This window comes from Erythrolamprus reginae, chromosome Z, assembly GCF_031021105.1.
Source record: "Erythrolamprus reginae isolate rEryReg1 chromosome Z, rEryReg1.hap1, whole genome shotgun sequence".
NCBI lineage: Eukaryota > Metazoa > Chordata > Lepidosauria > Squamata > Dipsadidae > Erythrolamprus > Erythrolamprus reginae.
The window spans coordinates 99,547,466-99,573,073 of record NC_091963.1 but is presented as its reverse complement, the minus strand read 5'-3'; the positions used below and the strand labels follow the sequence as shown (position 1 = coordinate 99,573,073).

The window sequence follows — 25,608 nt, the reverse complement described above, 5'->3', positions numbered from 1 at the left end:
AGCTACCCCCCATGGGAAACCCCACCTCCGGACTTCTGTGTTTTTGCAATGCTGCAGGGGAATCCCAGCATCAAAAAAATGAGCGCTTCGCTGGCAACGGAAGTCTGGAGGTGGGGTTTCCCAGCGAAGGGAGCATCAGCGAAATTGCAGCATCGCAAAAACACCAAAGACCTCGAAACTCCACCTCCAGACCTCTGTGTTTTTGTGATGCTGCGATTTCGCTGAGGCTCCCCTCCCTGGGAAACCCCACCTCCAGACTTCCCTTGCCAGCGAAGCACCCAGTTTTGCACTGCTGGATTCCCCTGCAGCATCACAAAAACACGGACGTCCGGAGGTGGGGTTTCCCATGGAGGGGAGCCTCAGGGGAATCCCAGCAGTTCAAAAACAGGTGCTTCGCTGGCAACGGAAGTCCAGAGGTGAGGCATCCCAGCGGCGGCGGTGGGTTTGTAAGGTGAAAATAGTTTGTAAGAAGAGGCAAAAAAATCTTAAACCCCAGGTTTGTATCTCGAAAAGTTTGTATGACGAGGCGTTTGTAAGACGAGGTATCACTGTATTGTTCTGGAAGAAACCCTATTTTGTAGTACAGATAGACTTCCACTAACATTTATTTAGTGAGTATTCGAAGTTGCAATGACATTGAAAAAAATGACATGACCATTTTCCATGCTTACCACTGTTGGTACTCACTTTTTTCACGTGAGCAAAATTTGGATGCTTGGCAACAAGCATGTATTTATGTTGGCTGCAATGTCCTGTTGTCATCACCTTGTATGGATTTCTGACAAGTCACTATTGAAGTCATTCCCCTAACAACCATGTTACTAATTTAGTAACTGCAGTGATTCACTTAATGACTGTGTCAAGAAAATTCATAAAATGGGGTAAAACTCACTTAATAACTCTCTTGCTTAGCAACAGAAATTTTGGATTTGATTATGGTTGTAAAATGAGGACTACCTGTATTGTGTTGGTCACACAATCACTTAATTCATGTTTTAATAAATAATTAAATATTTTACTTCTGCCCTGATATTATTTAGCTATTTTTTGTTCTTGCTTTGCTTTTGACAAACATAATAAGTGACAATTTTTAGGCATGGCATCTTCCTTTAGAAAGCCCTTTTCCTCACCATATGCATGCAATACTCACCACCTAAACTTGAATTGTAAACAGAGTGCATTTCGATATTTCGACATGGAGAATATTCAGAGAATTTCTGACGGTCTCCTGTGGCCAAGAAACAGCTTCCCACTGGAGTTTTAGTGGCCTCTTCCTTCTTCTCCATAGCATTCCAGTGTAGCAGTGGGGCACAGGCCTGACAGTTTAAAAGGAGGGAAAGGGGATGCTGTAGCTAACAATCAGTGAGACACAGTGAGACTATTGTGGAATAAATGTGACCAAACAAAATAATTTCAATTAAATCAGCAAAAGGGTCATACTAACAACTTAGCATTTGGTCAAGCCAAAATCAGACTCGTCATTTAGTATTCCATAAAAGAACCATTATTTTTATTTATTTATTTTGTCCAATACACAATACATATAGAAGAGAATAGACATGAAGTAATATATATATAAATAATATGTAAAAATAGAGGAGAAGATATATGAAAGGAAGAAAATATATATGATACATGAGATAAAGGAGAGACAATTGGACAGGGGACGAAAGGCACACTAGTGCACTTATGATAGAAGAGGCCACCTATGTTTAAGATTCTATTACATATTTGCTTACCCAGAGCTGTATGGGCCTCTTATTGTAAAATCTAGATTATCTATGATTTCCTGTAGCAATAAGGAGATTAAACATATGGGGAGACGAGACAATACCATGGCCAGACTGTTTAACTAATGTTCTTTCCCTTCATTCTTCTTTAACATTAGGAAGCTTTGTTATAGTAGACAATAGATAATAGCTCTCCAAATTTTCGTTTCAGCTATCATCTCTCATTGATTTTGTTGGCTGGAGCTGAAAGTACCTGTTTCCTCCAAAATAAGACTAGGTCTTACTTTCTTTTGGGTCCCCAAGACATTAGGGCGTCTTATTTTTTCCCCAGGTATAGGAGACCCGCTTATTCTGTTTGCTTATGATGGGACAGGAGGTTGCGTTGTTTGCCAGCGCCACCACTGAAAGATGGGGGAATAGAGTTGCCTTCGCACACACACATCCAGCTTGCCACAGGGCCTGCACAGACAATCCACCCACACCCCAACACCTGCCTTGCCTCACCACCACTGTATGAGCATCCATGTCCAACAGGACCCCGCGTAGCTGTCAGTCCACTTCTACTCGCTCACGTTTGCAACAGAGCTGGAAGAATGCACCAGGGCTTGAGCCGGGGTGGCGCAGCAGGTAGAGTGCTGTATTGCAGGCCAGTGAAACTGACTGTAGGTCTGTAGGTCAGCAGTTCAAATCTCATCACTGGCTCAAGGTTGACTCAGCCTTCCATCCTTCCGAGGTGGGTAAAATGAGGACCCGGATTGTGGGGGCAATATGCTGGCTCTGTTAAAAAGTGCTATTGCTAACATGTTGTAAGCCACCCTGAGTCTAAGGAGAAGGGCGGCATAAAAATCGAATAAATAAAAATAAATAAAGAAATAAAGAAAGGCAGGTGGATCTGTCCCATGTGCCTCATACTGACTTATCTCAGGACCTTGCAGCCAGTCCACCCATGCCCTGACACCTGCCTTGCCTCAGGTCCACCGCACCTGCAGCCCTGCCTAGCAGGACCCTGTGTGGCTGCCAGACCACTTATTTTGTTTGTTCGTGGCTGCAATGGAGCAAGAGGCCAAGCAATGCACCAGTGCTGGTACTGTGGCCATGAAGTGAGGCAGGTGCAGCTGCCTCATGTGCCCTGCACTGTCTTAACCTCAGGGCCCCAAAAACCAGTCCACCCACACCCTGCCTCATTTCGCAGCACCAGCACCAGCAACTCCGTCCAGCAAGATGCTGCTGCGTGGCTGCCGAACCACTTCTTCTGCTTGCTCAGGGCTACAAGGGAACATGCACTGACCCCTTCCTCACCTTGTAGCCACGGCATAACACACTGCTCAGCCTCCTGCTCCATCGCAATTTTGAACAAGCAGAAGTAGTGGGCTGGCGACCACGTGGGCTCCTGCTGCACAGGCCCCAAGGTAAGCCAGTGTAGGGCACATGGGGCAGCTCTACCATCATCCCACCATGGCCATAGCGCCACAAGCAACCAGATGGAATGGGTGGCCAGCCGGCTGCACAGGCTCTTAAGTAGGGCTTATTTTGGTGGTAGGGCTTATATGAAAACATGCTGGGGCTTGTTTTCAGGATAGATCTTATTTTTTAGGAAATCAGGGTATTTGGAATCCAAAAACATCCAGAGGACCACACATTCCTTGTCTTTCTGTAGATCAAAAAAAAAAAAAGATTTCTCACTTCTGGTTAGAAAATTAGGAGTGTACAAATGGATGAGAGTCCAACAGCACTCGCACAAAACTTCACTGGAGAATTTCTTTCAGAATGCCTCTTGAAAATAAACCATAGATGCAGAAATTTGTACAAATACGGCCTTAATTTAATGTTTCAAAGTAATAACTAGAGAAGCAAAGCAATTCCAATGAATTTGGTTCTTTTTTTGAAATCCCAAATGTCATTGTGCTAATCGCATTATAATTTCTTGTTAACAAAGTATTTTAATTGATTTTGTCCTTAAAGAAATGGCTTTCTTTAAATTGAGCTATAATAACTGAGCGGCAATATTTTCAAAGTGGCTTGTCAAAATGAAATCTGAAATTATTTGGCTAAATGTTCAGCCTTTGCTAAACAGTATTTCATCTATTTTAAAGTTTCTTAGATAGAATCAGAAACCAGAACTCACCATGATACTTTGTTTCCAGGTGTTTACAGATGCTCCAAACCACTGTTTAGACTTGAAGGTTTTCACAGTAATGATACCAAGTTTTGCCACTTGATCACCTGTGTAGCATGGTGGCAGGGACAAAATACAAATAATTAAAGAAGATAAACACAGTAAACATTAGACTGCACTCAAATAATTTCTGAGCTATGGATCTTTTACTATTTAGCTAAAATTATATTTCCTAATCTTTTACAGATCAATATGCTGGCACTGAGCATAATCAATACTAGTGAAAATGAGTAGGACTCTCCATTTTATCTCATTTCTTCTGCAACTTCCTTATCCTTGTCTCCATTATCTCTTTCTCTCTTCTTTCCCCAACATACTTTCTTACACTTCTTCTTGCTCCCCTTTGGACATCAAGGTAGTGAAGCCACAGGTCAACTGAACCTTTGGATATGGTTTTTAAAATTAAAGCAAAGGCCACATAGAATCTCAGGCCACGAGTAAAAAAGGACCGTTGAACTTACCTGAACGGTCGATGCACTGCAAGGAGAGTCCAACATGGGTAATACTTCAGCCTTATTGGCAGGGACTGAATTAGCATAATAAATATGTCCCACGCAGTGCCTACCCCAGTAGGTCAGTCAAAGAAAAAAACGAAGTAGTGAAAATACAAATAACTCTTTATTAAACAATTTAACAACCAAGAAACTGTGCCCCTGGGCCAAATGGCCGGGTGGGTTTGGACTCTCCTTGCAGTGCATCTAGAAGACCATTCAGGTAAGTTCAACGGTCTTTCTCCAATGCACTGCTGCAGAGAGTCCAACATGGGATATACCCAAGCTAAGAAGACAGGGCGGGAACAGGCTGGACCAGGGGCGCATGAGTTTTGCACACCCATTGCAGCACTCTTCGACCAAAAGCCACTTCTGTGGACCTAAACAAGTCCAGTCGGTAATGTTTGATGAAAGTATCTGGGACGGTCCAGGTAGCCACCCGGCAAATGTCATCTAGAGAGGTCTGCGTAGTCCATGCTGCAGATGTCACCACACCCCTCGTGGAGTGAGCCATGATTCCAGATGGGACAGGCAGGGATTGAGTCTCATACGCTATGGTTATGCAGGACCTCATCCATCTACTAATTGTTTGAGGTGATACTTTACCCCCCAAGGATGATGGTAGAAAGGAAATGAAAAGGGCTTCAGTCCTGCGTATGGAGATCTTTAGAGCTCACCTGACATCGAGTTTATGCCAGCGTAGCTCCAGCGGATGGGAACCATGCGGGCTAAAGTCCAGAAGGATCAGATCTTGGGATTGATGGAAAACAGAGTTGACATTCAGCAGAAAGGCCGGATCCAAACGTAACACTACTCTGTCTGGTTGAAAGATACAGAGATCTGGACAAACAGACAACGCCAACAGCTCAGACCCCTACTGGCGGACGTAATGGCCACCAAGAAGGCCGTCTTAAAGGTAATGCGTCTCAGAGGAATGTGTCTTAACGGCTCAAATGGGGGTTCCGTTAGTGCCTGTAACACCAGTGGAAGATCCCATGTGGGATACCTGTGTTGCACTGTTGCAAAAGTTGGATGCCCCTCTAAAGAAGTCTCTGACCCACAGGTGTTGTGACATAGACCACCACGGGTCCCATTTGAGTATGGTGGAAAGAGCCGCTACCTGCCTCTGTAACATATTGGGAGCAAGCCCTTTGTCAAGACCGGTTTGCAGGAAAGACAGAAGATTCACTACAGATGGAGAGTGTGGATCTGCTTGTATGGTGTTACAGAATTTACAATAGGCCATCCAAGTGGTCTGATAAATTCTGGTGGTGGCTGGACGACATGCAGCCTGAATTATGGAGATTATCATGTCCGGAATAGCAGCCTGCCTCATGCGATCCCCCTCAAATGCCAGACGGCTAGGTTCAACCACTGGGGGTCTGGGTGTAACACCGACCCCTGGCTGAGGGAGACCCGATGGCTCGAGATACGCCACGGGGAGGAGACCATCAAGTCCATGAGGTCCCCGAACCATAGGCGCCGAGGCCAATAGGGGGCCACCAAGATGACATCCGCTCTTTCCAAGATCAATTTTTTGATTACCTTCAGAATCAGGCACGTGGGAGGGAAGGTTAAATTGTCTGGAACAATCGTTGTATCTACCCCTGTAGGGCCGGAAGGCTCATCCACTATATTCTCCCTGCATATATGCCCTAGAGGCCAAAGGTGCCGCCAAGGAGGAGTCGTGCTGAAATGGATGGGGTCAAAAATAGGGAGCTTGGTGCCTGTCTGGACATCTGGATGACCAAGGCAGGACCTTATGTTTGTCCTTGTCCTCAATGAGGACCGAATCTAAAGATTCTTCAAGTAGCTTAGTGCCTTGAAAGGGGGCAGGTGCCAATTGCCATTTGGATTTTATGTCAGCTTGCCAGGTACACAGCCATAGAAGCTGATGGGATGATAACGTGGTGGCCATGGCTCTGGAAGCAAACTTTGCGACATGGGGTTGCATCTGCCGAGAACACGGAAGCCATAATCAATTTACTGATATCTTGCCTGAGTCTCCCCTCTTCTGGGCCCAGTTTGGCCTGCATATCCTGTAACCATAGTATATAGACTCTATTGAAAAAGGAAGCCACAGACAATGACCTCAAGGCCCAAGAAGCCATTTGGTGTATTTTACATGAGTTTTTCTGCCCTCTTGTCCTCTGGGGGTTTTTTTTTGGTTTTTTTTCAAATATAACAGAAAAGAAAGACATAAAAAAACATATACATACAACATTTGGGAAACGAAGGCTTCCCCACTTCTTTTTTTGAATGTTCGATCAGAGAATTTTCCTTTTTCACTTAGTATTAATTCTTTTATTTGATGTGTTGCTTTGCTTGAATTTTAATTATTTCTTCGTTGTTCTTTCCTTTAGCCAATCGTAGAACTTCCCCCATATTTTATAATAATATGAATCTTCTTTTCCCTCTAATTTTCTGGACATCCTGTCCATCTCCGCACAGTCCAATATTTTTTTAATTACTATATTTTCTTCTGATGTTTTGTCTATTTTCCATTTCTGGGCATATGCTATCCTAGCAGCTGTTAATATGTGTATAGCTAAATATCTTACCTCTTTTTTCATTTTTTAATTAAAAATACCAAAAAAAAAATTAATTCTGTTTCCCCCCCCCAAATTTTTCCTTTGTTATTTCTTTTAGTCAATCTGTTATTTTATTCCAATAATTTTTTGCTTGTACACATGTCCACCATTGGTGACAGAATGTGCCTCTTTCTTTTTTACACTTCCAACATAATGGGGAAGTTTTTGGGAATATTTTTGAGTCTTTCCGGTGGTAGATGCCACCTGTAAAACATTTTTAGTTGGTTTTCCTTGAATGCAGTCAATTTTGTCATCTGCCAATTATTGGTCCATAATTGTTCCCATTTTTCTAGTTCAATTGTGTAACCAAAATTCATTCCCCATCTTATCATATTTTCTTTTACAATTTCCACTTCTGTTTCATAGTGAATCAAGAATTTATATATTTTGCCAATTAATTTTTCATCATCTTTTAGGAGTGTCCTGTCCAAATCACCCCTCCCCACCTGGAAACCATGTTTCCTTTTATCTTTTTGGTATGCATCTTTTAATTGTAAATATGTCCACCAATCTATTAAGTTGCCATTTTGTTCCAATTCTTCCTTTGTTTTTATATTTGTTTGTTGATCTAATAGTTCTTTATATCTAATTGTATTTTTGGGCCTGAATAAACTTGGGTGATATGTTAATTCTATTGGCGAAATCCATTCTGGTACCTTAGTATATTGTTGTTGTTTTTTATTATCTTCTATGTTTGGATAAGATAATTTCTTAGTATATGTTTTTTAAAATATTTATGTGTATCTCTTTCGTACCAGAGATAGGCGTGCCAACCTAATAATAGATCGTGACCTTCTATTGTCAGTATGCATTTATTCTCTAGTATAATCCATTCTTTAATCCATGTTAATGATGTTGCATAGTAATATAATTTAAAATTTGGTAGTCCCAAATCTCCTCTTTCTTTCACATCTTATAGTGCCTTTAATTTAATTCTTGATTTTTTACCTAACCATATATAATTTAATATTATTTTATCCAATTCGTTGAAGAAATTTTTACCTGGATTTATTGGGATTGTTTGAAAGAGGTAAAGGAGCTTGGGCAGGACACTCATTTTAATCGAGTTGATTCTACCTACTAATGAAAATTGTAAATTTCACAAATTTTTTAGGTCCACTTTAATTTGATTCATTAAACTTGTATAGTTATCTTCTTTTAGTGTCACCATTTTAGCTGTAAGCCAAATTCCCAAGTATTTAACTTTTTAAACTGCTTGCATATTAGTAATGTTCCAAATGTTTTATTTGTTTTTTTGTACAATTTTTAGTTATAATTTTTGTTTTCTGTTTATTTATTTTAAGTCCTGCTACTTCGCAAAAATCTTCAATTTGTTTGATCAGTTTTGCTGCAGTCTTCAATGGTTCTTCAATTATAAATACCAAATCATCTGCGAAGGCTTGGACTTTGTAGATTTCTTTTCTTATTCTTAGGCCTTTTATTTCTTCATCTCTTATTTTTACTAATAATGTTTCCATTGTTAATATAAACAGAAGTGGAGAAATAGGACATCCCTGTCTTACTCCTTTCTCAATTGCAAATTTTTCTGTCTGCTCTCCATTAATTATAATTCTAGCATTTTGTTCAGAATATATTGTGTTTATTAAATTTATAAAGTTTTGGCCAAATTTCATCATTTCTAATTGTGTTATCATAAATTTCCAACTTACATTATCGAAAGCCTTCTGGGCGTCAAGGAAAACCAATGCCATCTGTTTCTCAGGGTGTTCCTCATAATATTCTAATACATTTGTTATTATCCTCAAATTGTCTCTAATTTGCCTCTTGGGGAGAAAACTATTTTGGTCTCGATGTATTAATTGGTTCAATTTTTTTTTTTAACCTTGTTGCATAAATTGTAATAAATATCTTATAGTCTGTGTTTAATAGACATATGGGTCTATAATTATGGATTTTTTCTTTTTCTGTTTCTGTTTTGGGCATAAGTGCTATTAACGCTTCTGACCATGTTTGGGGTATCTTTGCGTCTTGGGGTTTTTGATTGTAGATTTCTAGTATATTATTTTCTAATATTTTTATTTCTTGTTTCTACTGGTATACCATCCATGCCTGTTGCTTTATTATTATTATTTTGTTTTATCACTGCCTGCAATTCGACTAAGGTAGTTGGTCTATTTAATTCATCTTCCAGTCTGTCTATAATTTTTCTTTCTTTTTGTTTTCTTAATTTATGTGCTAGCCATCTACCTGTTTTGTTGGCTTGCTCAAAATATAATTGTTTGGCTGCTGTAATTTCATCTTCTATTTCTTCCTGGTGTAAGAGATTAATTGCATGTCTAATTTGGTCTTTTTTCTCCTTAGTTTTTTTACTTTTCGGATTTAGTTGTAATTCTGTTTCTATTTGTTTTAATTCTTGTTCCAGTTTTTTCTGTTTGATTTTTTTTTTGTTTATGTTTCATTGCCATGCATGATGTTGTTAGACCTCGGATATAAGCCTTTGTCATATCCCAGAGTGTTTGTGGTGTAATGTCTTCAGTTTTGTTTATTTCAAAAAATATTTGTAGTTCTTTCTCTAACATTTTGATGTATTGCTTTTCCTTTATTATTTTTCTATCCACGATCCATTTTATTTGTTTTTTGTTATTTTCCTTTCCCCAAATTAGTGATATTGGATTATGATCTGCCCAGGTATTTGATTCTATTTCTATAATTTCATTATTTATCTGTGGTGTTGCCCATACCATGTCTATACGAGACCAAGTCTGATGTGGATTTGAATAGTGTGTATATTGTTTAGCTTTATCATGTTTTTCACTCCAAGAGTCTTTCAAATTTAGCTCTTTAACTATATCCCAAAAGGTTTTGGGGAGATTTTTCTTTTTTTAAATATTTCTATTCCCTTTGTAATCTAATTTCTTATCTGATACCGCATTAAAATCTCCTAGCAAAATTATATCTTCCAAATCTAATTCGATAATTTTTTCATGTAGTTTTTTATAAAATTCAAATTGATTCTCATTCAGTGCCTAAATTACTATTAATGTTAGGGGTTTCTGATTCTTTTCCATTTCTATTATTAAAATTCTACCTTCCATATCTTTATATATTTCTTTCGAATTAATCATTTTTTTCACATATATTGCTATTCCCCCCTTTTTTTTGTTCGCTAGGGAAACATAAAGTGTCCCTAATTTTTTATTCTCTAATACAGAGGTCCCCAACCTTTTTTGCACCAGGGACCGGCTTTAAGCTAGACCAGTTTTCCATGGCCCGGTGGGGGGGGGGAGCTAGCTGTCAGCGGCGCCGTAAAAGGGGTGATCAAGAGAGGAATGGGTGAATGAATGGACGGAGGGTGGGAAGGAAGGAAGGAAAGAGGGAAGGGACAGGAACAAAAGAAGGGTGCAAAGGAAGCAAGGAAAGGTGTGAAAGGGGAGAGTAAGAGAGGAAGGAGTGAAAGAAGGGAATGAGGGAGGAAAGAAGGGAGGAAGGAAAAGGAAAGCAAGAAATGGAGGGAGGAAAGGAAGGAAGGAAGGAAAGAAAGAAAGAAAGAAAGAAGGGGGGAAGGGACAGGAACAGAGGAAGGAAGCAAGGAAACTTATGAAAGGGGAGAGTAAGGGAAGAAGGTAGGAAGGAGAAAGAAAAGAAGAAATAGAGGAAGGGAAGGTAAAAGAGAGAAAGAAAAAGAGCAAGAAAGAAAGCAAGAAAGAGAAAGAAAGAAAGGCAACTTCAAAGAAAGGCTCACTGAGCATCTCTCACTCTCTCTCTTTCTATCCCTTTCTTTCTTTCTCTTCCTTTCTTTCTCTCCTCTTCCTTTATCTCTTCTCTCTCTCCCTCTCTCTTTCTCTCCCCCCTCTCTCCCCCTTTCCCTCTCTCCCTCTCTTGCTATCTCTCCCCCCTCTCCCCCTCTCTTTCTCCCTCTCCCTCTCTTTCTCTCTCTCCCCCCTCTCTCTTTCTCTCTCTCTCCCCCTCTTTCTCTCTCTTCTTCTCACTTTCTCTCTCTTGTTTTCTTTCTGTCTCTTTTGCTTTCTCTCTCTCTCACTCTTTCTTGTTTTCTTTCTCACGCTCTTTCTCTCTCTTGTTCTCTCTCTTGCTATCTCTTTCTCTCCCCCCCTTTCTCACTCTCTCTTTCTCACTTTCTCTCTATCTTGCTGTCTGTTGCTCTCACTCACTCTCGTTCTCTCTCCATTCTTCTCAGCGATGACGCGCGCACGCCCTGCCTGCCTCACCTTTGCGAGAGCACTTTCGCCCCGGGCTCTCAGCAAGGGGGTTTGGAGGAGAGGCGGGGCCGGCGAAGGTGATATTGAATGTCGGGGGAGAACGAGCGGCTGCACGCGCTCCCTATCCCCCTGCTAGCCCACTCGGAATATTCAAAATAAGAAAAGCCTTCGCTGGCAAAGGTTTTTCTTATTTTGAATATTCCGAGTGGGCTAGCAGGGAGATAGGGAGCGCGTGCCGCCCGTTCTCCCCCGACATTCAATATCACCTTCGCCGGCCTCCGCTGAGGAAAGCCTTTGCCGGCATTTCCTCTCGGCGTCAAGGAGGCGCAGCGGCGGGCGGAGAGAGGGAAGGGGGGGCAGCGGCGTCCCTCCTGGCCTTGGCGGGCCGCCCAACCCTCCCCACCTCCTGCAAACGCGGCGGGCGGCGGGGGGAGAGCGAGGAGCCGGTTCCGGCGGCCGCGGGGCTTGGCTGGCTGGCGGGGGGAGCGCCGCTGGTGGTGCGGAAAGGCCGAGGGGGCCCTGGCGCCGCGGACCGGCTGAAAACCCCCAACGGCCCGGTGCCGGTCCGCGGACCGGCGGTTGGGGACCTGTGCTCTAATAGATCTACATTTTGTTTACTTATGTGTAATTCTTGCAAAGCAATCACGTCCATTTTTAATTTTTTTAGTTTTGTAAATATTAATCTTCTTTTATTAGGATTATTGAGTCCATTTACATTGATCGATATTATTCCTATATCTTCTGACATTAATTATTGGTAGTATTTCCGGTTCCTTGTTTCTCTTAGATTTCTCTCCCGTTGTTCCTCCTTTTGTTCCTGTCTTCTTCCTTCCACCCTTAGTTTCTCTCTTTCTTCAAGTGATTCTTCCTCCTCTCGACTTGTTGTCTCCAATTCCTCTTTACTACCCCTGCTTTCTTTACTGACTTGTTTTTCACAAAGTAAATCATTTTCTTCGCAGAATTGTCTTGCTTCCTCTAGTGTGTTTATTCTAACTTTCCTTTCTTTCCAAGATATCATCATCCCTTTAGGTAGAAGCCACCTAAACATTACATTCCTCTGGATTAGTTTTCTCGCCAGAAATTGATATTGTTTTCTGATTTCACGAATCCTACGTGGCACTTGTTTCAGAATTATTATTTCTTTCCCTCTATAGGCTAACGATTGGCTGCAGGATCATTTATATATTTCATCTCTAGTTATCCGTCTGATAAATTTAATATGTACTTCCCACGGTAGATGGTACCTTCTTGCATAGTTTGTATGTACACTATATAATTCGTCTATTTCCCATTCCATCTCTTGTTGATCTTTATGTAGGATTTTTGCTAAAATTTCTATCATTTTTTCACCTAGATTCTCGTCTTTCTCTTCGATTATATTTTGAAATCGTAAACTATATGAGGAGTGGTCTAATTCCAGTTGTGCAATAGATTGGTCCATAATTTTAGTTGTCATCTCACTTTTCTCTTCTATCCTTTCTACCTTCTTTTCTACCTTTTCCACCTTCTCTTCTATTACCTTTATTTTTTGTACATTTTCCTTTAATGTTTGTTGCATATCTACTATTGAATGCCAGGGGTCTTGAGGCACACGTAATCCAGCTGCAGACAGTGTGAACATGGCTGGGGGTACTGAAAACCTTGAAGCCCTTGACCCAGCTGTGACCATGGTTGTATGACGGGCATGGGTATTTCAGGTCTGGCCAGTGTCAGTTGGAATACCCGCTTGATCTGGTGATAAATCTCTGCTGTTGACAGAGAGTACCAACTCCGGAAGTGCCCTTGGGGATGTATAAGGCAGAGGAGCCAGAGTTGGGTAAGTTATAGAGGCCTGAGGTTGAGGTAATTGAACTGAAGCCTGCTTCTTGGCAGCTTCCAATTGAGCTTCCAAGGCCTTAATGCGGCGCTCTGCATCCTTTAGGGTAGTAGAGGATTGAGAGCTCTTATTCTTTGTTTTATAAGAGTTTCCCTTGTCTTGAGGTTTGGGAACCCCAGGGGCATTTGGACCAGTGCCAGAGGATGTCTCTGAAGGGTGTTCACACATTCTTACTTACAGTTCTGTCTGTTCACGAGAGAAAAATGTAATCAACAATAAAGCAATGCCTAAACGCCAGGTTCAGTGCAAGTGAATAGCCAGGATATCTGTATACCACTCTGAGGCAAATGGAATGTAACATAAAATGGGGGTGTATGTTTGATCTGGACACCCCTAAAAACTAATCCTTTCTTTTCATTGGCTATCACTGTTTGCCTCTGCCATGCCCTTCTTAGCAACAGGGGAGGCAGGGAGATGTCCTTATGATGCTGCCAGCATCACTGCCAGCCTGCTCCCCCCCCCCGTGCATCAAAATGGCGTGCGCCAGGCTCTTGGGTTCCTAATGACAGCCTTCCAAGATGGCACCCATCTCTTCAAATGGAGGTTCCCCTCATCAGCTGGGAATTGGCAGGCGTGCCTCAAGGATGCTCCTTGCCGCTCTCTCCCCTGTCTAATTGGGCCTCATTTGCTCCTCCAGACAGCTGCAGCCAGGCAGGCAAGCCTGTTATGAATGCCTCAGAGATGAGGGACCCAGCCTAGGAACACCCTATCCCCTGGGCAATGCTCTCGGAGAGCAGGGGCCCTGAGGGGTAGCCACGTTGCAAGTCTTGCCCAGGGAGGGCAGAGGCCCAAATCTCACTCCTTAGATTTCTTCACCTAAAACAAGGAAAGGGGAAAAGAATTATACATTACTATTCTTATTATTAACACTATTGTTGTTGTTGTTATCCTTAATGTTATTATTATTATCCTTATTATTATTATTTTCCTGTGAGGAAAAGGCAAAACTCTAGTCCCTTCACTACGACTGAGTTTTTAAGACTGACCTACTGGGGTAGGCACTGGGTGGAACATATTTATTATGCTAATTTTAACTCAATCCCTGCCAATAAGGCTGAAGTATTACCCATGTTGGACTCTCCACAGCGGTGCATTGGGAAAAGGTAGGCTCAGTGGTGAAATCCATTTTTTAAAATTACTGGTTCTATGGGCGTGGCTTGGCGGACATGGTATGGCTTGGTAGGTGTGTCTTGGTGGCATGGGAGGGGAAGGATATTACAAAATCTCCATTCCCACCCCACTCTGGGGCCAGCAGAGATGATATTTGCCGGTTCACCAAACTACTCAAAATTTCTGCTGGTTTTTCAGAACCTGCTGGATTTTACCCCAGGTAGGATGTATTCATTCATTTCTCATAAGTTAGCTACCCCAAAAGCTTTCAAATGGTTTCCTCCTCCACCTTCCCATTTCCTGAAGATGATAGCAATTGCTCATAGTATCTTTATGACCAGATTTTGGAAAGCCACTCACCTTTAGTATCAAAATCAATAGGGATGCAGTTACTACCATTAGGTTCCCAAGGGCACAAATACACAGCACCTGCTTCTATGACATCAGGCTGCGATGTGTTGGCCCGAGGGGCCCCCACGACTACATTCATGCTAGAGGGGAAAAATGGAGGGGGGTTGTAAATAGGTAGACAAGACCATCTATTATTAGAAGACCATAAATCTAAATGGATTTTTGTGATATCTGGAGGATTTTATACTGCATTAAACTTTTGTTAAGTTTGCAATGAATTTTCCTGAAGAAAAAGCAGACTTATAGAGGATATATATCATTTACTTAAAAGATTCTGTTGTTATGATGTATTTATTTATTTGTTTATTTATTTATTATTTATTTATTCAATTTTTATGCCGCCCTTCTCCTTAGACTCAGGGCGGCTTACAACATGTTAGCAATAGCACTTTTTAACACAGCCAGTGTACTCATTTTACCCACCTCGGAAGGATGGAAGGCTGAGTCAACCTTGAGCCGGTGATGAGATTTGAACCGCTGACTTCAGATCTTCAGTCAGCTTCAGTGGCCTGCAGTACAGCACTCTACCTGCTGCGCCACCCCGGCTCTTATTTGAACATGAGGTTATAAACCATGCAAAATGAGTTGAAATAAGAATTTGGTAGATATGGCTCTTCTTTTAAATAAGCTCTATATGCTTTTAGAAACATAGAAACATAGAAGACTGACAGCAGAAAAAGACCTCATGATCCATCTAGTCTGCCCTTATACTATTTTTTGTATTTTATTTTAGGATGGATATATGTTTATCCCAGGCATGTTTAAATTCAGTTACTGTGGATTTACCAACCACGTTTGCTGGAAGTTTGTTCCAAGGATCTACTACTCTTATAGTAAAATAATATTTTCTCATGTTGCTTTTGATCTTTCCCCCAACTAGCTTCAGATTGTGTCCTGTTGTTCTTGCGTTCACTTTCCTATTAAAAACACTTCCCTCCTGAACCTTATTTAACCCTTTGACATATTTAAATGTTTTGATCATGTCCCTTTTCCTTCTGTCCTCCAGACTATACAGATTGAGTTCATGAAGTCTTTCCTGATACATTTTATGCTTAAGACTTTCCACCATTCTTGTAGCCTGTCTTTGGACCCGTTCAATTTTGTCAATATCTTTTTGTAGGTGAGGTCTCCAGAACTGAACACAGTATTCCAAATGTAGTCTCACCAGCGCTCTATATAGCGGGATCACAATCTCCCTCTTCCTGCTTGTTATACCTCTAACTATGCAGCCAAGCATCCAACTTTTTCTACCGCCCGACCACACTGCTCACCCATTTTGAGACTGTCAGAAATCACTACCCCTAAATCCTTCTCTTCTGAAGTTTTTGCTAACACAGAACTGCCAATACAATACTCAGATTGAGGATTCCTTTTCCCCAAGTGCCTTATTTTACATTTGGAAACATTAAACTGCAGTTTCCATTGCTTTGACCATTTATCTAGTAAAGCTAAATAATTTACCATATTACAGATGCCTTTTTACGCAAACAGCTGCATTATGATTGATATTTCCAATATTTTTTGTTGCATCTGATTCATTATAGATTCCAAACTAGATTCAGGAGTATTTGGCTCTGTGAATTACACAGAATGATGGGTGATGGTGGGCCATCTAGACTAGAGGCCCCCATCCATGGACCAGTACTGGTCTTTGGCCTGTTAGGGATTTAGCTGCATAATTCGAGATGAGCAGCAGGTGAATTAGTGAAACCAAAACCACTCCCCCTTAGTTCATGTAAAAATGGTCTCCCATGAAACCAGTCCCTGGTGCCAAAAAGGTTGGGGGCTGTTGATCTAGACTCTATGGACACTTATTGGCCTAGTTTGCATTTTACACTAAGGAATGGCTGTGATGACCAGGGTCAAGAAGGTTTTGGAACAGTGGATGGAATAAGTGTTGAAAATATGCAGAATCTTGCCATACAAAGTAATAAAAAGATATTTTTCATTTCTACTTCCCCATTGGGATTTAGCATGGGAGCACAAGTCATTATTAATATTAAAACACTATGGTTACAGTTCTCAGTGTTTCCAATTTTCAGCCTCGTATAACCAATATTTAATGGAGTAGTTGGAAGATATTTCTGTACTGTAGTAACTGTTGTAGAAGAAGTGCAATTAATGTCACTTGACTCCTGTATCAGATATAATTTATTGAATAAAATACAATTGGCAGGTTTCCTCAATAGGATTTACAAAGCGCAGTGGCTATATTCTCAGTAGATTTCTGTATCATTCTATAATAACTTGACAAATGTATCTTTTCTTTTATGTATACTGAAAGCATACGCACCAAGACAAATTCCTTGTGTTTCCAATCACCCTTGGCCAATAAAGAATTTTATTCTATTCTGATAGCCGAGTCATATTATGAGCCAACTCATTGTGGAAATGCAGTCTTAGAATGTTTAGTTTCACAAAGAGATATTCTGTTTGAAAATCCTCATAAAAATCAAGAATTTCCAAAGGCAGCATGTGTATAATAGAGTATGAAGTTCCATCTTAATAGAAATATATCTTTCACCTAGTAGTGTTGCCCTTGAAAAGTTGGAAACTTATTATATTACAGCTCAATCTTTCATACTGTATATTTACTTTGTTTTTTATATTTGTTTCAAGACATGACCTCACAAGACTAAAGCTATGCTTTTTGATTCAGTGTTCATTTTTAGTGTCATAGCCTAGATATGAGCTTTCCCTAAAAACAACTAGTCAAATGTTTTGGATTGTACTGTTAGATTAATGATTCTTTAGTTTCATGTCTAAATCTGTTCTGATTTTTAGAACTAGAATAAACCATGGTTGCATTGCATGAATCATTCTGCAGAGAATAATTCCTATATTCATCTTTTAGAACAATGTAAAAATTGGAGAAAAGTTAACATTGCTATGCTGCCTATGGTAGTTAGTGTTGTACATACTCCTGGTCAGTTGGAGGATGATGAAGAGCTTGAGGACTCTGATACAGATAGTGTTTATGAATTAGTGGTAAACCCTGGGTTACAGGTATTAGAACAGGTGGGAGGCCAGCCACAGGATGTTGCTATGAGTCCAGAATCTAGTGAGGAAGAAACAGACATTTGCTGGGTCAATCCTCAATTCAGAAGGGTCCAAAAATGCAAGGAACAGGTGTTCGGAAAAAGATATTAAGGGGAGGAATGGGTTAAATACTGGAGTGATGTATTTGGTATATCAGGGGGGAAGAAGAGTGGAGTTTCAATGTTGTAGTGCTAAAATGAAATGTGTTTCTGTCCAGCTCCAGAGCGAGCAAGTTCATTCTGTGTTATTTTACAGTCATTCCTGCTGCTTTTGAATCATGCTGTGAGTACATAAATCTTGGTAAATGGAGGAGGCTGGGAGGAATGTAATTAAGATAGATAATGAGAGAAAAGGAATGTACTAGTCAGTGTTCCCTCTAATTTTTTTGGGGGGTGGGCGGAAAAGTATAGTGTCTGAGCGGCAGTCCCTTTGGGACTGGGCGGCACAGAAATAATAAATAAATAAACAAACAAACAAACAAAAAACCCACCCTGTTTTGCCTCAGAGAATTTCAAAATAAAATACTGTACCGTGTGTCTATAACAGTGAGCTCATAATAGGGCAACTCTATCAATATCAAAATGCCACTTAAATAGTTGAGCTAGTTTCAAACTAGATTTTGATTTTCTTTCTCTCTTCCTTACTCCCATTCTTTTTCTTTCTCTTTTCCTTCCTCTTTTTTCTACCTGTTACTCTCTCTTCCTCTCTCTCTCCTTCCCTCTCACTCTTTCCCTCTCGGCTTCTGGGCAGGTTTGGAAAACTCTGAGTTGATGATGATTTTTAAGCTTAGAGGGAACTATGGTGCTAGTCTGAACTGCATTTTGAATATGGAAGTGAAGAGAATAAAAATGGAGTTTCTTTGTTTATGAAATACTGTAAGTTATTTTTAATAGCTAAAGTTCTACCAGAAACCAGAACAGTTAGTTGCAATTATCCTAGCAATATTGGCAATGTTTAATCAAGTGTGGTCATATAATACTGTATGATTTGATTATTTGGATTTCTTCTATTTCATTTAGATCTTGTTAGTGTAGCTTTGAAAATTACAAGCAAGGCATGAATGTTAACTTTTAAAAGTATGTTTAGTGCATTTGCTTTTTGCTTTCTCTCTGAGAAGGTCAGCTGCATCATAAAAACAAATGATGATGATGATAGGCAAATAGCTGCTATATATGATAGAGAGAACAAGGGGAGTGTTTATTGCATATGTAATGCAGGGAGCAGTTTAAATTAAAAAATATATCTACTGAAGAGTCTGAAGCAGAAAGAGCTCTTTTAATAATCTTTTGCTAAATGGACACCTCACACAATATTTAGGTTGTCTGTATAAATTATAAATACGTAGATCTATTAGATATTATCAGCATTTCCTTCTTAAGGCTGTGCTGACTGGAATTGCTTGGTATCCAGTGATCAGAAAGTAGGTTGCATGGGCATCATTATAAATAGCATAACATAAAGATCAGTCTTTTGGAAGAGGTAACAGAAATTAATTTCCCAATCAATTCTAGGAAATATATGTATATATACAAAAGGATCAGTGCCATTATGAAGTTGGGTTGGCTCCTCTTACACATCCATTAAACCAGTGTTTCCCAACCTTGGCAAGTTGAAGATATTTGGACTTCAACTCCCAGAATTCCCCAGCCAGCATTCACTGGCTGGAGAATTCTGGGAGTTGAAATCCAGATATCTTCAAGTTACCAAGGTTGGGAAACACTGCATTAAACTATAGTCAAGTCACCTTCAATATTTGAGTAATTCTGGAAAGCAGGAACTGGCAGAGGGCGGAAAATCTAACTCAGCCTTTCCAAACCAGGCAAACTCCAGCTGTAGTGGCCCTATAATTTCCAAACCTAATTTATCTAAAGAAGCCTATAGATTGTAATAACATTAGGAGATGTAACTTGGCTAACAGCAATGGAGTTGTTAACAGAGAACACTAAGCCATAATATAGCATTATAGGTTGTTAGGGAATCATGGATTAAACCTATAGTTTTATGAGTGAGTTAGGCCAGGTATTTTCAAAGTTTTTCTATGGAATTTGTTAATTTACCACCACCTTAAATCTCCACTCTAGTGATGAAAACCAGCTGTGTTCATTCCTCCCCCACCTAATCTCTCATGGACGTTTATCATGAAATCTTGAGGTTCTGTGGAAATGTTTTTAAAAATCCTGAAATAGAGGCATTGGCCACTGTAGCAGCACTTGTTGGTATTCCATTTCAGTGCCTAATTTTCAATCTTGAATTTACATTTGAGACCAGAATTTTCACTCTTAAGCAAGGCAGTTGAGTCATATCCAATTTTATGATCTTTTTGCCCCCCCCCCCATTGACTTCATTTGTCAGAAGGCAGCTGAGAAGTTTGCAAACAGCAATCAGGATGCTTCAATTTTCTGATTGTTAGTCACTATTTCAGTGTTGGTTTAACTTTGGTTACTAAGTCAATTGGTTTAAGTCAAGTACTATCTATAAATTAATGAAGTAGCATTCTATTTTCTTTAACTTTAGCATGTTGTAATACTTTGCTCAGTTGCTAGTTTAAGAATGAATAATTGTTTTATTTTTATTCAAATGAAATTTTTGATCTGGAAAAGTACTCTTCTTAGGAAACAAATTATATGTAGCTACTGGATGTTGAGAATCAGGAAGAGATAATTATGGAGATTATCCATAATTACCATGGGATTGTTGAGGTCCTATTTTTGTAAATGTCCAGCTTTAATTTAATTAAGTCAGCATTGTCTTGGAATTTGTGTAAATTACTTTAATCTTTAAAAAATGCTTAGTTTTTAAGCCCATATTCAAAAATTTTTACAAAGCATAAAACATGGTTGAAGTTTTCTGCTTGGGAATGTATCTCTAGTATTTATATAAAAAACAAAATTGTCCTGATCTGTCCCAAGAAACTGATTGCCCTGTATTCCCCAATTCCTGTTATGTTAACAATGCCAGTCTACTATTATATACTCAATATGGTCCTACCTTCCTTTACTGTCCTGGAAGAAGTCCAAGGCAAATCCAAAATAACTTCCAGTAGGGCCAGAATACAGAGTGGGGGCATCTGCATTCAAATTGAGGGTCCATCCTCTTTGACAAAGGAATAGTAATTCCACCAGGAAGGGAAAGACCATGACGAGCAGCAAATCCAAGGACCTGCGGCCTTTAACCATCTTCTTCATATTCTTTCTTTCCACCTACTATGTTGTTGATAACACTAATTCTACCATACTCCTAATAACCACAATGACACATTTCCTAAACTTCTTCCTCTCCACAAAGCCATCATGAGCTAAAGATATCAATTTATCAGACATCCTGCAGAAGATCCACAGCAGAAACTGGGGAATATTAACAATAAAACATGAGGATGGAATGCTTGCCCTTGAAACAAGCTGAAGCAAACGTCTATTAGGGCCCAAGAACAGTTGCGAGGAAGCATCATTAACCCTCATATTGCAATTATGGGGTTTTCATACATTGAATGGTTGGATGGGAACTAAAATAGGTAATTGCTGAAAGTTTGGAACTGAGGAGCTTAAAGTCATCCCTGTGACTCCTGGTGACTGCCTGAACAAGTCCCTTCAGGGTTTTTTGGCAAGGATTTTGCCATTGCCTCCTTCCCAGGCTGAGAAAGTTAGTGATTTAAGTTAATCCAGTTTTGTATGTTACTGCCTAAGGATGTCTAGTTTCCCAATATCTAACCTGATGCCTCATCACTGTACCAACCATTTTTTATAGACACACACTAATTTATCTTTTAACAGATAAATTAGCAGAAACAAGGAAGTACAGACTTTTCTCAGGAAAAGAAACTTTTTAATAAATGAAAAATGGGTTCGGGGAGATGTGTTAATATTCTGGCCAGGAAACTCAGGTAATCTTAGGTAAGGAAAAAAATTCAAATAATTCAAAATTAATTGTAAGCAATATTGGCTGACAAAACTGTTTATTACAGGAGGAAATGATAAACTGAACTAATCTGAAGAATGAAGATGACGGAAAAATGTACAATTTGGGATGATGGTGGTGGCTGAAGATAGAAGGCTCCATCCTGCCAGCTTGAAGTTTGTGCCAGTGATGCTTAACCAAGCATATATAAACCAACCACCTCCCCTTTATCTTCTTACTGCCGCTTCTCAAGAGGGTTGCAGAAGAGTTGGGGAAGTCCTGCAGAGACAACTATTAAAGTATCTTAGGTAACATCAATTCCATGGTGAAAGCTTTTTCTCACTTTCACTCAAATAGAATTAAAAATTAGAAATATTTTAGTATACTTTGTGGGGTATTTTACAAAGCCCTTGTGATGAATTTCCTAATTCTAATATATGTTGACTACATGAATAGGTAGATTTGATAGGGTTTTTTTTCTGTTTTGCGGAGATGTTACAAACTCACTCTCCATAGAGTAACCCCCCCCCAGCAGATGTTGGGTTTCTGATAGATCCTTATGTAAGATGTTAAGAGGAAAAAGTGTCATCCTTATAAATAGAATAGTTTCTCCTCAAGACTCCCATGAAATGCAATTTATATCACAAATTACAATTCACTAAGAGGGCTTCTTTTTTAAAAAGTCATCAGCCAGCCTCTATTAATTTCCTTTCTACGGAAAGAGCAGGACTGTTATCAACCTTCAGGAAGTCGTTATCAACATCAGCACCAAGCATGCTTGTTATAATAATTAAAAATTATTTGTAAAATTGTTATTTTTATTCACTTGATTTATAAGTTATTCCAATCAAACAGACTAGATATAAGGGATATAAAACAAATACTGTATGTGTGCATGTATGTATGTATGTATAGTGTTTTTCCTGAGATGAACACCACCAGCTTAGCCACTAAACAATTATTTATTGCCTTTCCTGCATACAATTATGTCAGGCACTGGTCTGTCAAGCAATTTTTTACCAATTTGCCAGGCTAGTAATACATTTTTAAATAAAAGCTTAGATGTAGCTATTGAATTTCACATTTTAAAATAAACCACACTGTGGCAGATAAAACCTGTCATTTGGCACAAGACTTGCGTGCAGGAGATCATAGCCATTGCATTAGGTCAAAACTCTCTAATCATTACAAACTTTAAAAAAATATTTGTCGTCTACCTACAGGAATTACAAATTACAAATCAAGTTAGGCAGAGGAAGGATAACACCAAATAATTTCTTGTACTTTAGGGGAAGAATATATAGAACAGTTAACAATAATGTGTCTTCAACAGATCATCACTAGAGTCCCAAGGCATATTTATTGACAAGAACAATACATATACCATCCTGTATTTATTTTGCATTTGCTGTTAAATTGCCATCTGATGAACTCATTTAATTCACTTCAACTGGGTTCTAGAAATTAGTTTGAGCCCCAGGTTTCTGTTGAATATAAGAGGTATTTTAATTATCTGTATTATTTGTAATATTTAAAAATACTATATGTTTTTCAAGTTACATTTTTAAAACAATGAAATCTTGTTAGTACTAGGTTATGATGCAATCTTATATAGTAAGAGTGTATCGCATATAAAGACTGCAAGTGGCATCAAATTTAAGAGTACATTACCTTAACTTGAAGAGCGCCAATTGAAATGACTACAGCCTTTAGTCAAAAGCAAATGTGATGAAAATAAGGAAGTGTATGTTTAATCAGATTTGCAATATATATATTAAGCCTTTAATCAGTTAATAAAGTAAATAGAATAATAGATCTGGCATTACTATGACAGCCTTTAGTAATAAGGATCAAACAGTCTAGGCTGTGGTTTTCAAACATAAGGTCTTCGCTATACAACACAGGACATGAAAAGGACATCAAGAGTTCTGAGATAGGACTTTTAATTTGAACATCAGTTTTCAAAATCTGAATTAACTGACAACAATTCTTTTAAACATACAAAATGGTTCTCTCGTCTGAAACTATGGCTCGATTAGGTTTGCAGGACAAAAAGAATTGTAAAATTGACTTTGTAGCCTTATCTGTTGGGATGGGAACTATTCCTGCTTTTCATACATGAACAGGGCCTTGTTATCAACTTAGTGCAGTTACTCCACTATGCATGGAGAAACCAGCATGGGCCTTATCACAAAGCCCTATACTGACTAGAAGATTCCCTTTTAAAATGTATAATTAAAAATGAAATTCCTCAAGACTAGTGTTTTCAATCTTGACAACCCACAATACTTTTTCCTTTACATTAGCATTAGCCCAGGTGTCAGTGCTAGTTATTTTATTCTTAATGCTGGTGATGGGCCTGAAATGTCTTAATAGGTTCAGGTTGGCTGCTTGTGGATATTCATTGGTCCAAGTTTGACGACACAGGCCTATAAACATTCTATGCATGGAGTATTTTCTACAAATTAGTATAAAACCATAATCCCTTCTGGGTAGCCAGGAGTTTATTGTGCTAACAGCAGCTGGGGACATACTCATATTTTCTTGGGGCGTGTCAAATTCCACCTTTTTAAAAAAAAACACCAAAAATTAAAAGAGTAAAATAGGAGGCTACTATGCTTTAAAGTGAATTAAAAGCACTTTTTATTTCAAGAATAACACCTAGATGAAAGCTGTAACTTTTCTTGAAATGGCTGCTTACAGCTCTGCCTAGAAATATGTCCTCATGCCAAAAACAATTGTTAAGTGGATTAGGAAGTAACATATAGTATAGGGTAACATATGGCAATGGAGTTGCCCTTTCTGGTAGATGACAATTGAATGACAATTATAGCAGCTTCTCCACACTCTCTTCAATTCCATTCTCTCCTCCTGAACTAATTAATACAGTATCTGAATTTTTCTGCAGGGAAACAGTCATTTTCTTCATTGCCTTAAGTTACTAATTCTTTGGGTAGACCTGAGTGTTTTCTCTAGACTGAAAGTGCAAGAGATGGTAAACAAAAGCCTTCTATTGTAATCTTCCAAGTGTCTCCATGCTTTTTAAAAAAGTAATGTTTGAATAGTATATTGCAGTGTTTCCCAACCTTGGCCACTTGGAGATATTTGGACTTCAACTCCCAGAATCCCCTAGCCAGCGAATGCTGGCTGGGGAATTCTGGGAGTTGAAGTCCAGGTATCTTCAAGTGGCCAAGGTTGGGAAACACTGGTATATTGCAACATCAGTGTGAATGGTATTTTATACCCAAATATTTTATGTTTTATTTTACATGCTTCAAAGTATCAGAATGAACGTTACTGCACATGCAATATGCAGTTCACATATGCGTAGATAAACCATATGTAATGTACTGTGCCAGGTTTATAGGACACCTGTCTGCTTAAATTTGGGCATGACAATATGAGAACTAGCAACTTCCTTCTGCTTCTTTGGAAACAAGAATATACACTCCCCACCTCTCCCCGGCTACTAGTTAATTATAAAGTTTATTTTCCTCATTTTTATAGCACATATGTGATATATAATCACACATACATGCATATAATGCGCACACACACACACTCACACACACACACACAGAGTTTATGTGACAAAATTTAATATAGCCTGCTGATATTGAAATAAGAGTGTGTTCTTTGTTGGAACAGTTCTTGCAGAAGTCCAGTTTCCTCTTATGCCCCACTGGAATGCTGGATCTTGGATCTTAATCTCAAAGAAATGACGCACTTAGTAATTACAGTAATACTATTTTGCAACCTCAGTTATCTAAGCAATTGGATACTGAGTCCCTTGGTTGGAACAGCTTTTTCCAGTGATTTTTTTTTAATTAGCAAAGGAGAGGAAGCCTAGAGCCTGCAATATTCAGATAAATAATTAACAGTGGTTATATTGGAAGTTTTGGAGTGGAAGCCATTTTTCATGATCAACATTAGCAGTAGTTGGACAGTTATATTATAAATAGCCAAGGCTTTACAGAACGCTCACTTTCTTTTCTCGCCTTCTTTCCCCCCCACCAGAGATGAAGTAGAAGAATTAAATGTAACAAATTATGTCTCTTTTAAAAGCAGACATTCTCTATATTAAAAGGGACAGCTGTTAAATCAGGTAATCT

At 39.3% G+C, this 25,608-nt stretch overlaps 1 protein-coding gene across 2 annotated transcripts in view; it reads right to left on the bottom strand.

The window, feature by feature from the left end:
* Window positions 1–20,787, bottom strand: part of ITGA2B (integrin subunit alpha 2b) — a 79,079-nt gene extending 58,292 nt beyond the window's left edge. For both annotated transcript variants that reach the window (XM_070727976.1, XM_070727977.1), the window contains exons 1-4: window positions 20,591–20,787; window positions 14,513–14,643; window positions 3,856–3,953; window positions 1,151–1,316 (exon numbers count right to left, since the gene is read on the bottom strand). In XM_070727976.1, coding sequence (XP_070584077.1) covers window positions 1,151–1,316; window positions 3,856–3,953; window positions 14,513–14,643; window positions 20,591–20,787 — 592 coding nt within the window. The remainder of the gene's footprint in view (window positions 1–1,150; window positions 1,317–3,855; window positions 3,954–14,512; window positions 14,644–20,590) is intronic.
* Between the last annotated feature and the right edge of the window lie 4,821 nt (window positions 20,788–25,608).